Source organism: Salminus brasiliensis, chromosome 10 (assembly GCF_030463535.1).
Source record: "Salminus brasiliensis chromosome 10, fSalBra1.hap2, whole genome shotgun sequence".
Taxonomy (NCBI): domain Eukaryota; kingdom Metazoa; phylum Chordata; class Actinopteri; order Characiformes; family Bryconidae; genus Salminus; species Salminus brasiliensis.
In genome coordinates this window covers 14,548,666-14,561,098 of record NC_132887.1, presented here as the reverse complement: position 1 = coordinate 14,561,098, position 12,433 = coordinate 14,548,666, and the positions used below count along the sequence as shown (strand labels likewise).

Below are 12,433 nucleotides of genomic sequence, written 5' to 3'. Positions count from 1 at the left end.
CTCTTATCCAGAGCAACTTACAAGGTTACCTGTATTACAGAGGTGGGTCAGTGTAGTGTTAGATAGTCCTGCCCAAGGACTCTTATTGGTGTAGTGCAGCATAGTCACCCAGACCGGGAATTGAACCCCAGTCTCCCACATGGTGTGGTAGCTCAGTGGCAGGTAGTGGTGTTATCTGTTGTGCTACACCAACCATGTTACATGACCTGCACATGACCTGCATGACCTACATGACCTGCACTACTTAGGATTACTGATTTTCTTGGCTGGCGTACAATGCTGTTTGTGTTCTGTTTACCAGGAGCTCATGTAGGTTGTATCCTGAGCTTCATTGAAAATGTCTGAATGTGGCATTAATGTTACATCAGTAGGGGGTGTGGGTGTGTGCGCACTGGATTCTGCCTGATCATCATCTACTTTTTCTCTACAGATGTGCCCAGAGAACAGCGAGAGAGAGCAGCTCTGCCTCACTCCAGGATCTTTCCTCACTTGCTCTTCTGACAACACCATCCGCCAGTGGAACACCGACACACACATTGCCACACTCAACCGCAACGTCATCAGCAGCGTCAGTCCTATAGCTACTCATACTTTAAACCTAAGGGTGTGCATCAGATCAGCTTGTAGCCATGGTTTGTTTAGTTAGCGTCTTATTGCTCTCGCTTTCTATATATATATATATACAGGACCTCCAGAAGATTATTTACATGGACGATAACTTTACAACCCTGCTGGACACAGACTGCACCATCTCCAGCAACTCAGAGAAGGCTGATCCACAGACTTCTGAAAACAGGACAGGCATTAGGACCATGTGTGTCAGTCCAGACGGGCAGCACCTGGCATCAGGGGACCGCAATGGAACACTGAGGTTTGATCCTGGGGGAGCTTAGTTTTCCACTTCACTACTTGGCACTTCTGTGCTAATTGATTTAGGATAATTGACCAACTGAGGTTTTAATGGAAAGAGCAAAGTGTGTTTGTGATTCATTGGGTGTTCAGTGAGCATTGGAATCGCACAGATGTGCAGAATCGCATGGAGAGTGTTGGACACTCTAATGTGGTATTTACTGCAAAAAGCCAAAGTAGTTAGAGCATTATATCGATGGACCCATATCGATTGTTAATAAGGCTGGGATGAATGTAGCGTAATGAAATTCGGTGGAAAAATCATTTACTTAGTTTGAATTTGATCATAAGATTGTAAATGTGCTTTATTGGATTTTATTGGTCTAGGATCCATGAGATGCAGAGCATGGAGGAGATTCTGAACGTGCAGGCCCACGACTCCGAGATTCTGTGTCTAGAGTATTCAAAGCCTGAGACGGGTGAGTGAGAACTGCCTGCGGGGAGGTTTTTCCAGAAGACCAGTGAACAGCTCCTTAGCAGACTGCCGCACAGCATACCACGTTCAAGCCCTAGAGAAATTGCTGAATCGCTCAGATGCTTAGCAGATGGTCTCCAGCCCAACTCGAACTGCTTTTTCTAGCTCGTACATATGGCTCTAGCTAATAACATCTCCCTAATTACAGCGGCCTTAACTTTTAGGCTTAGGTGTTAGTAAATGGACTCCTAGGGGTGGCATAGTACTTGCATTTTGTCTTGAAACAATTAGATTAAGTAAATAGACAGAAATGTCAGTTGTCTGTTAACAAGACATTACACTCCTTAAAACAAAGGTGCTTTTTTGGCAATGTTTTTTGAGCAATGCCATGTTTCCATAAAAAACGTGTGACAAATCTTTACATTGGTTAACAGTGATGATTCTTTAGATCTTTAAAAGTATCTTTACACTCACATATCTCTAATACAAATGTTTTATTTAAAAAATGTAATTCTCTTTTTACTTCATTCTTTATTGGTCAAATTTCTAAAGTAGGCTGCAGCATATGTTGTCCTAGATAGTCTCTGCATCCATTCCTGCTAGAGAAACAGCACATCTGTGCATACACACACACACACACACACACACACATACACTCCCTCTATTTCACAACCTTTCTCTCTACTAACATGCTTGTCACAGGCTCTCACAAGCCCTCATCCCATTGACATCAGTCACTTGAGTAGAAGAGCCAAGTGAGAAAGCACATTTCCTGTTAGCCTGAATATCAACCCCTAAATCATGGAAGTATATTAAACATTCATGCCATCCCACAAATTGCGCTAGTTAATCTTTCAGGACACTGATAAACTCTTAACTTGCTCTCCATTTAAAAACCAGTGTCAGTCTATCAGGCAAGAACCTCTTTTTCTGCCTATGTGCAGCTGCTTGCTCTGGATAAGACTGAAAATGATTAGTGTACAGAGGTTATGAGTGCACTGCTCTAGTCCAAATTACATTTTCAATGTGAAGTCCCAGTGGGCAGCACTTGAATTGGATTTCTGAGCTCATTGAAGAATATTACATTCACATTTGTGTGGTTGCTATAAAAGCAATTAGGACATTATGAGACAACACGTTTTGAGATTCGCTTTATTGAGACGAATGCTCACTGCTGCACAGAGAGTAGATTGTTTTATTAAATATCATGTATATGTTTTCTTCTATGTAACACCAAGTTTGTGGTACCTGTTCACCAGCACATTTAATTATTCTGAAAATGAGAACTTCAGAAGCTATGAAGCTTGTGTTAATTCACAGTTGTTAACAGTGTGCTGTTAAAATGTAAGGGTGTGGCTTGAGTTGCAGAATGTTGTTACTTGAGTTTATAGCTCTCTTTTCAACATGCGGTTCTAGATATTAGCCTGATAGACAGCTAGGCTATTTTGTCGGTGCAGTAATAAAACATGGTAGTTACTGCTTATTGTCATTGTATGCTTTGTATGATCATGTTTTCTGTTTTCTCTGTGTGTATGATCTCTGTAGGCCTGAGGCTGCTAGCCACGGCAAGCAGAGACCGGCTGATCCATGTTCTTGATGCAGAGCATGAGTATAGCCTGCTGCAGACACTGGACGAACACTCCTCTTCCATCACAGCAGTGCGCTTTGCTGGTGAGTAGAGGTTTAAAAAGGCATCAGTACATGTGAGATTTCAGTTACAATAGCAAATATGTTCTTATTTCTGGCTGTTTAAAATAAATTGTATATTCATTAGATTTTTAAAAAATATAATACTAAAATATAATAGTAATACTAAAATATTTAAACTTACTCAAATCAGGGAAATTTGGGGTGCCATGATCAATTGAACTGTTGGAGGTTTACACTTCTAGTTGTGAGGCTGGACACACATTAGTTTTGCTAATAATGGGAGCTCATCAGTTTCAATTTAAAATGAAGTTAAATGCTGTTTTTTCTCTCACTATCTCTAGCAAATGATGGCAAAATCAGAATGATAAGCTGTGGTGCCGATAAAAGCATTTATTTTCGAACAGCCCAGAAGGTAAGGAGTATTTTTTTTTCTTGGTCAGCTTAATAGCAGTCAGTTATATAAAATGTTCCATGTGCAGATTTTTATTTGATACTGTACATAGATTTATGTACCACAGCTTAAAGATCCATAAAAACTGCACAGAAGGCACATTCCAAAATCAGTAGGCGCAAGCAAACACGCTTGATTGGCTTTGTTTTAAGGTCTGGGTTTATAGAAAATCCTCAGAAAGCTGCTTTAAAATGCCTTAATAATAAAGCATCTTATAGCTTGTGGGAAACAGAAGGAGGTACAGCAACAGGAGTGTTTTTTTTTCATCATTGATGTGCATTGATAGAAAGCTGTGTTGACTCCAGCACCTGCTGCAAAGTCACGTTCGTTCTAACAAAGAAGGAGCATTACTGCTTTTAACCTGGGAACCTGCTCCTCCTCTGCGTTTATATTCCAGTGTCTGTGGAAAATGAATATAAAAACTGTCTCTAGAGTTCTGGGGAGTGCTCAAATACTTGATGAAATATTCACATTATGGAAGGTGCTGAACAGCTTTTAAATTTTAACCATTAAAAGGACAGATATTATTGCAGATTTTATTTGCAGTCTTAACTTCAACAAAGTAAGGATTAGGAGGGCTCTGCACTGAATTACTGTTTTCAGATTAGAGTTTTCATTCATCACTGGCATTGGTGGTGATAATTTGTTCTTGTTGTGTCATTTAAATTCTCAGGTCAGTCATTCTGTACCTGATATAATCTGTATTTTCAGTGCTCTTAATCTCAGTATAATCCAATTGCTGTTGGAATTAAGCTAGAGTAAATCTGTGTGCTGTTGGAGTAAACTAAGTCTGTTTGCTGTTGGAATGAGGGGAATCTGATGCTAATTACTGAAGCGCTTTTGTCACTGAACAGCTTTTCAAATAAACTAGAAATAATATTTGGGGTTTGGTAATTTAGTGTAATTAATAGGATGCTTGTAGTTCCATAATCAGGCTAGCCAAGCAGTATATGTGTAAGGACAGTATAATGAGCATGTGATAAACAGTACACTTGATTACTGTACAGTTCATTTATTGTACATTTGTGCCCATTCATTTCTTAATTCTGTGCATAAAATCTTAGACAGATGAAGGAACCATGTTCACACGCACCCACCACATTGTGAGGAAGACTACTCTCTATGATATGGATATTGACCCCACTCGCAAATATGCTGCTATCGGCTGCCAGGACCGCAGCATCAGGTAAGAGTGGCATTTGTGTGTGTGTTTTTTTTAATTATTATTAAACATCACTGAAATGAATTCTTTTACCTACATGTGTTTGTTTGTTTTTGTATGCAAAGCATCCTTGTGTCAGTATTAGACCATGTGTGCTTGCAGGTGTGCATTGCATGTGCACATATGTGTACATTGTCATGCAATATAGTATTTGGTGCAGTGTGTGTGTGTGCGTGTGTGTGCGCACGCCAGACAATGAGCTGTGTTTACAGTATTGTTGATAAAACGTCTGGATTATCGCTCAGGTGTTCTTATCATAGGATAGGTTAAGAAGCCTGTCACGTTAATCTGATTCAGGCATGCTGAGGTCCATGTGCACACACACACATGCGTGCACTCACAGTCTGGGGCCTTTCAGTCTAGTCTTAGGAGTCATCTGGAAGGACATTTCTATCCTCAAGGCAGCAGTTTTTTGCCCTGTACTTTCTAATTTAGAACACAGAAAAAAAGAGTGTCTTTGAACCAGCAATAAAGGTGTTAACGAGGATATTCCGCACCACTGAAGTCGATTCAAATAGTTTCATCGTAACGTGGCTGGAGGCTATATCGGGAAGCATAATGTTAGGAAGGAACAAACAAAGCACATGACTTTGGACTGTAGTTCTTTTGTTCCTCTAAAGCAAGCCCTCCAATTATGCTGCACAGTGGAGAAGAAAATGGAGGATTGCTATAGATATTGCAGACTAATGCATCTGATGCATTCCAATTTGCAGCAAACAGCATCTTTTTTTGCAGTGTTTGAATTAGAACAGGAGTAATGGGTGTTCTTTAAAGATGATGCAGACCCCCAGAGTCTACAAACTAGGAAGTGCAAGTGAGCGATTTTAGGCGAGCTCTTGAATAGGGTTGCAGGCTTGGTTTAAATGGGCAACAGCTTTGCTTTGTTCCTTACGTAAGACATGTGGAGCCCAAATGCATTAGCTCAATCTGCTCCTCCCTGCGTTGGCATGCTGGTTTGTCTTGCACAGTGCAAGCAGCTAGCACGCTACTGTTAGGATGCCCCCTACTGACCAAAGGACAGAGAGACTGAATGATCTAGCCGTGTGCAAATCAGGCTGTTAAAGGGGTCGCTCATGCTAATGTTGCTGATTGTGAATGTAAGTCATTAGCCACCATTTTTTTCATTTTGTTTGCCTTTATTAATTGTTATCTGCTAACAGCCTGAAGTGGCTGCACTAAATGTACAAATGTCTGTGGACAACCCTTTCACTGATTGCATTCAGCTACTTTAAGTTGCACCCATTGCTGACACAGATGTGCACATGCACACACACAGCTTGTCTAGTCCCTGTAGAGACATATTGCCAATACAATAGGACTCAGCAGCATGAACCTTTTGGCACCATAGTGTGTGCTGGAGGGGTGTAAAGCCCCCAGCATTGAGCTGTGGAGCAGTGGAACTGTTCTCTGGTAGGATGGTTCTCTATCCAATACGTTTGGAATGAGTTGGGAATGAGGTCGAATAGTGATCATCAAACATCCTGACCTCATTAACCCCCTTGTTGCTGTATGCAATCAAATCTCACATCAATGCTCCAAAATCTTGTAGAAAGCCTTCTCTGGACAGTAGAACACACGTAGTTCAAACACAAGCAGGATACATGTATTTTGTTTATTTACCCTTGATTTCAGAAGAAACAATGATTAAGCAGGTGTCCCAATAGTTTAGGCTATACAGTATATGTAAAAAGCCAGTGCATCATTTTTAACTAAATCAGGCTGTGTTTGTTTCTCCTTCTCCTCTACGCACTCCTTCCTATTACAGGATCTTTAATATCAGCAATGGCAAGCAGAAGAAGATCTATAAGGGCTCTCAGGGGGAGGATGGGACTCTCATTAAGGTAAAGAGCTGCTGGGAGAGAAACTAACCCCCGAACAGCTGTAGGCTTAACTGAAATTATTGAGTCAAGAAAAATGATCATTGTGTAACATGAACTTGTCACAGGTTCAGACTGACCCTTCTGGGATGTATGTGGCCACCAGCTGCTCGGACAAAAACATCAGCATCTTTGATTTCTACACTGGAGAGTGTGTGGCCACCATGTTTGGCCACTCTGGTGAGACTTCCCAACTGTTGCAGCTAAGAATGTCTGATGTGAACATGTAATTTGACTTCTCCACTGTAGTTCTGTAACATACAGGAGGAGTTGATTATTATTCACTCTTCTTTACAGAGATTGTAACAGGGATGAAGTTTACCAATGACTGTAAGCACCTGATATCAGTGTCAGGAGACAGGTAGGACCTCAGAATTCTGTGTTGGAATTATGTAGCTAACATAACAAACACAAAATCGCAATACTGTAATAAAACACTGTTTTATGATTAAATGTTTGTTTGCTGCCATATACGTATTTTAACTGTACGTCTCTGTATGATTTTATTCAGCTGCATCTTTGTGTGGAGGCTAAATCCTGAGCTGACAATCAGTATGAGGCAGCGGCTTTCTGATCTAAAACAGAAGAGCAAACCTGTACAGAAGAGCCCACCTAACAAACACAGCATAATCAGGTAGTGCACAGCGCACACACACAACATATATACATGTTTATAGACTGTCTACAGTATATACACCATCACACAATGTGCTGACTAAATATGCCCTTATACCTCCTGTATAAAAACCTTCTATCTCCATTTTTACTTTTTAACAATTTTGTTCATTTTTAACAATTTATCTTTATATTGTGGCAAATTGTCAATGAATGGGCTAATAGAAAATAAATAAATAACAGGCATACACCAATCATAAAACATAGAAGTAAAAAACATTAATTATCTTAATCTACAGTGGCATTTATCAATGGGTTGAATATATTTTGCAGCAAGTGAACAGTCCGGTCTTAAAGGTGATGTGTTAAAAGTAGGAAAAATGGTATAAAGCTTAAGAATCTGATCCACTGACCAGACTAAGCCACTTTGACAAGGGCCAAATTGTGATTGCTACACCACTGGTTTAGAGTTTCTCCAAGACATCAGGCAGGTCTTGTAGGGGTGTGGGGTATACACTGGATTGTACCAACAAAACACGGTACAAGAAGGGAAGCATCTTTCAACAGGGTCATGGGTACCTAAGGTTCACTGATTTATTCATGGAAGGGATCTGCCTTCTGAGATTTTTTGGAGTCCATTCCTCAAATGCTCAGATCTGTTGTGGCAGGACGAGGGGGAACTGCTCAATATTAAGCAGTTGATGTGGTATTAATGATATGGGTGATCGGTGTACTAAGTGTTTGGTGTTTGTGCTCAGTACTAGGAGAGAGGTCTGCAGTGCTCCAGCTATAGGAACCATGTCATCGGACAGTGATAAAGAGGCAGAAGAGGAGGAGGGTATAGAAGAGGAAGACGAAGACAACTTTGCTCACTTGTCTTCTGGTAGCAGCACAGGAGAGGAGAATGGTAACATTCACCTGTGATAAATTCACAAACAAAATTGTTTGCATGAAGATTGTAAAATGACTTTGTATTATTATAATTATTATTATTATTATTATTATTATTGTTTTTAAGGATTACCAGAAGAAAAACACAGCTTGGACAGTTCTTGCATCAGAGAACCTAGAAAGGTAAGAGACTTCTCCCGCTAAACAAACAGCAGTCATTTTTCTAAAGAAGATCAGTTTTCAATATTGCCCCCCCCCCCCTCTCTCTCTCTCTCTCTCTCTCTCTCTCTCTCTCTCAGCGTTCTGAGAGCAGTGCAGGGTGTGAAGGCTCAGGCCCGAGGCCAAGGCGACGCTGGTCTAGGCGAATAGGCAGTGTGGACCTTGTGGTAAAGTCTATGCTGGACTTGAGACAGCTGGAGTCCTTTGCAACATCACCTCACAAGAACTCACCAGTGCCCTCAGATCTGGAGATGGGGAGCACCAACAGTGTGCAGACCATTGCTGCATGGGTAAGATGACATACAACAGACCAAACATATCAGGGCACCTTACTCTTGTTATGGTGAAAAACTACAATAAATTAAACTTTACAATTGTAAATTCTACATTTAAGTTAAAAAACGTTTTTTTTGTGAGAACTTCATGACTTATGAGTCAAACTATGTTCTAAAACCACATTGATTTGTCGAGCTAAATCATGCTCATTTCACTATTCTATGATCTAGCTATGATCTATAGGAACTATTCCTATAGCACATCTGTAGACATATATTTAAACCTTTGTTCTATATTAATAGACAGTCTTTTACATTTTTTACGTTAGTGTTAGTGTTCTTGTCTAGGTGGTCTTGGTTATATATAAAGGACTAAAGTTATTTTGCAATGATCTTTTAAGTGCAGTGCATAAAAATACATTCACTTTTTAAGGTACTTTCTGCTTCTTTTAAGGCACTAGGTTTTGATGCTGCGTGTTTCTCTCTCTACAGGTGGCAGAGTCAGATGAGCAGAACTTCACTGCCCTAAGAGGACACGCACGCCCACATTACATCCAGCTGTCCCCTCAGAGCCCTGACGCAGAGGCCGTGGTGCTCTATCCTGAGGGTTGTGAGGACAGGGTCAGTCTAGCAGGCTGGTAAGTCATGCACACCTCATCTGTCCACAGCACTCACATGCAATGTTTTGTCTTGCTTTTCTCTTATTTTAACACTGTAGTTGTTTCTGTTTTTTATGAGGTTTTTAATGCGGTACTTGAGCACGTGTTCAGTTTAGGCAATAAGAATTCATGTAGCATGGAGGACTTCAGTGTCCTGAGTGATTTAATATTCTGTTTGTAAGGTACTGGAAAAAGTACTCAACTAGCCCTTTACTCCCCCTGAATCTCTCCTTGTAACCTGTGTAGTGAGTACCAGGTAAAGGAGTTTGCCTTTGGAATGAGAATGCCTAAAGGAAACCTCTGCCCTGAAAAACAAAGCCCTGACAGTGCTTGCTCAATGGACTACTCCAACAGCCGCCTCTCCAGCCCAGAGCATCCTGGGGAAGGTAAGATACTTGCAAAGCTGAAGCACACACACAAGATGTTAAACTTTATCATTTGTTAGTCGCCATTGCAACATTGGCACATCTTTGAACTGTGTATTTTCCCCAAATGAGTTATGCAAGGCGTCACAGTATGTTGTTTTGTGTATGTTGTGCAGCACACACCTTCTAAAAGGGTCTGTAGAGGCTAACCAGAAATTCAGCAGATTGACCTGAAGTGTAATTTAAACTAAAGTAAGCATCTGGTGTGTGTTTGCTTATCAGACTCTGAGCCTACTGAGCCACTGAGTGTAGATGGGAACTCGTCTGAGCTAGACTTGGAAGATTTAGATGAAGAAGAGGAGGAGAGTCTGAGGAAGAATGAGGCCAAGACCTCTGTACCTCAGACCCCAGACCAGGAGGCCTTCCTCAAGACACACTTTGGAAACCTGACAGACTTCAGCACCTCAGGTAGGAGGTGTGGGTGTGGTTTACCATGTGTAAGAGGGATGGTTTCTTAAGGTATGTACAGTCATGTTTATTTATGTTTGTTTTTGCCAGTGTGTGCATCTCAAGTAACTCCAAATGTCTCAGACAGTGTCAGCATCTCATCCAAGTTCCTCTCTCAGAGCTCCACAAGCTGGTAAGAGAATTCTGCAAAGCAGTTCTCTCAAAGTTTCCTGGGAGGGCAAGTTTTAAAATGCATCACAATGTGCCTGAATCTAGCTCTCTAGGACATGTGTTTCCCACCTAATAATTAGTCAAATGGAGTCACCTTCAAGAAATGGCATGACCTGAGTTTTTTTTTTCTTTATTTAAAGGTTAAAATGTGAGAAATGTGAGTGTTTTTCTTTTGTCCCCTTATTTCTCAGTAGGCAGTCATTTCCATTTTCACCAACCAAAAACAGTGAAAGTAAGGCTGCCAGCGGAGTGGTGCGTCCTTTAGTGTCAGAGGTGCGGCCTCTAATGGAAGACAGGGTGCTCAATCTACAACAAGAACCCTGCAGCTCTGAGAGGAGCTCAGGCCTGCGCTTAACTCTACAGAAGAAACGTGTCTCTTCAGCAGACTCTCGTAAAGTAACCAGTCCCGTCGGCAAAGCTGCTGCTGCTGCTTTTCAGGCTAACTCAGCTGGCATGAGGAAAGCCCAGTCCATACACAATATCTCCTCTGAGGGTGAGCGGTCCAGTCTCTCATGCTCAAGTGCTTTTACATGAAACCCAAAGATGTACTCTACACATTTTATTGAAAGCAATTTTATGAATATATTTGTTGTTTGCAAAGAATCATTTAATTAAATTATTATTATTATTATTTTTTTTACATTAAATCTCTATTTCACTCTTTCAGCTGACTTGCCTCAGCCGCCAACACGCCCCTCTAAAGAGGTTCCCCCTCAGTCCCAGCTTTTTGAGCGTGTTCCAACATCCATGCTGCGCCGCCCCCCTCCAAATGTGTCGCTCTCTAGTCCTACATCTCCCCAACCCAGAGACTGTGCTACACCCACCAAGTCCAAGGCCCACTCCTACATGAGCCCCACCACCAGCTCCATGGCCAAGATGTCTCGCTCTGTGTCCATGGGAGACAGCCTGAATGTGGGAGAATTTGGAGAGACCTTTGCGCCAGCAGACTTGCGCCGAGGTTCAGATATTTCCGGCTCTCGAAGTGGCTCTCAGATCAAGCCCTCTTCTCCTGTTGTCCTGCTACCCTCCGCATGTACCACTGCTGCATCAGGCTCATCTGCTCCCCATGCTACTGTTGTACCTACTCTATGTGGTGGCTCCTCAACTAAAGGCATCCAAACCAAACTGACTGGTAGTGCACGTCCACAGCTAAACGTGGACGTCCATAAACCTCTTCCAGACAAGCCTTCCCTGGGCTCCTTCTCCCCTAACAGCAAGATGTTCAAACCTGGTCAGAAGGAGGAGCACTCTTGCAGGACTCAGGTTAGTGTATGTCCACTACCTGGACCAGGACCTGCCCAGCTTTTTTCTAGTGACATGCAGTCAACCATGTGTGTTAGCCCTTCAGAGGTGATGCCTCTAGAGCAGAGCCAAAACAGTTCTGAGCAGTCCATGGAGTCGGAAGAGATCCAGAAAGCACCTCCAGAGACCGTACTTGAAGAGGCCAAGGCTGAGCAAACCCCTCAGGGTCAGGGCAGCTTGGTGCGTCTGCAGGCCACCAGCGGAGGACACGATTCAGGTTTGCTGGGATGCCACTCCTCCCTCGTTCTCTCATCTGTGCCACTGCGTCTGGGTCTACCCAAGCACTTCTTTACCAGTGGGCTCTGGCCCCTTTCTTCCTCCGTCTCTTCCATCACTTCCTCCATCTTCTCCACTTCACCCTGTCCATCCATTAACCATTACCAGCTGAAGGGTGAGGCATGCTTTCTCTCTCACAGCTCTTCCATTAACATGCTCTCTGCACTCTGCCTGCTCCTCAATCCTATTTCCTCTGCTCTGACTCTCACTGTGCTCAGTTCTCTCCATTTTAGCTGGTGCAGCATGAAGCTATGTTACAGGACTTACAGTGCTGATGTATCGTTTGCATTGCATTGTTTAGTTCAAGGCTAGGCTTAATTCATGACCAGGATACTGGGCCATAATGTTTGAGTGAATATGCAACACACTAAAACATGCCTTTCTTCTCTCTCTATCTACATCAGACACCTCTCTCAGTGTGGATTCATGCAAACTAGTCGCTAGTGAACTTCAGAGCAGTTTCAAAAGGGCCTCCCACCTCTACAGAATGGTATGTTACCAATGCAGTAAGCTGATGTTCTGTAGATGTGTGTCTAGTCCTAAAGGCTAGTGTGAGCTATTGTGAATATTCCAGAATATGCATTTAGGCCTAATTTGCATATCACTTGACATTTTCTTGATCTATGATA

General features: G+C 42.1%; 1 protein-coding gene across 5 annotated transcripts in view; it reads left to right on the top strand.

Moving 5' to 3' along the window:
* Positions 1 to 12,433, top strand: part of mapkbp1 (mitogen-activated protein kinase binding protein 1) — a 41,382-nt gene that overhangs the window by 25,948 nt on the left and 3,001 nt on the right. For 2 of the 5 annotated variants that reach the window (XM_072689377.1, XM_072689375.1), the window contains 20 exons: positions 431 to 568; positions 687 to 871; positions 1,237 to 1,328; positions 2,870 to 2,995; positions 3,316 to 3,386; positions 4,490 to 4,611; positions 6,413 to 6,488; positions 6,593 to 6,704; positions 6,822 to 6,885; positions 7,036 to 7,158; positions 7,898 to 8,046; positions 8,158 to 8,213; positions 8,330 to 8,539; positions 9,017 to 9,162; positions 9,430 to 9,569; positions 9,831 to 10,016; positions 10,107 to 10,188; positions 10,418 to 10,719; positions 10,894 to 11,745; positions 12,209 to 12,294. In XM_072689377.1, coding sequence (XP_072545478.1) covers positions 431 to 568; positions 687 to 871; positions 1,237 to 1,328; positions 2,870 to 2,995; positions 3,316 to 3,386; positions 4,490 to 4,611; positions 6,413 to 6,488; positions 6,593 to 6,704; positions 6,822 to 6,885; positions 7,036 to 7,158; positions 7,898 to 8,046; positions 8,158 to 8,213; positions 8,330 to 8,539; positions 9,017 to 9,162; positions 9,430 to 9,569; positions 9,831 to 10,016; positions 10,107 to 10,188; positions 10,418 to 10,719; positions 10,894 to 11,745; positions 12,209 to 12,294 — 3,318 coding nt within the window. Of the gene's footprint in view, positions 1 to 430; positions 569 to 686; positions 872 to 1,236; positions 1,329 to 2,869; positions 2,996 to 3,315; positions 3,387 to 4,489; positions 4,612 to 6,412; positions 6,489 to 6,592; positions 6,705 to 6,821; positions 6,886 to 7,035; positions 7,159 to 7,897; positions 8,047 to 8,157; positions 8,214 to 8,329; positions 8,540 to 9,016; positions 9,163 to 9,429; positions 9,570 to 9,830; positions 10,017 to 10,106; positions 10,189 to 10,417; positions 10,720 to 10,893; positions 11,920 to 12,208; positions 12,295 to 12,433 lie in introns of all 5 variants that reach the window. The other 3 variants (XM_072689374.1, XM_072689373.1, XM_072689376.1) reach the window with 2 other exon arrangements.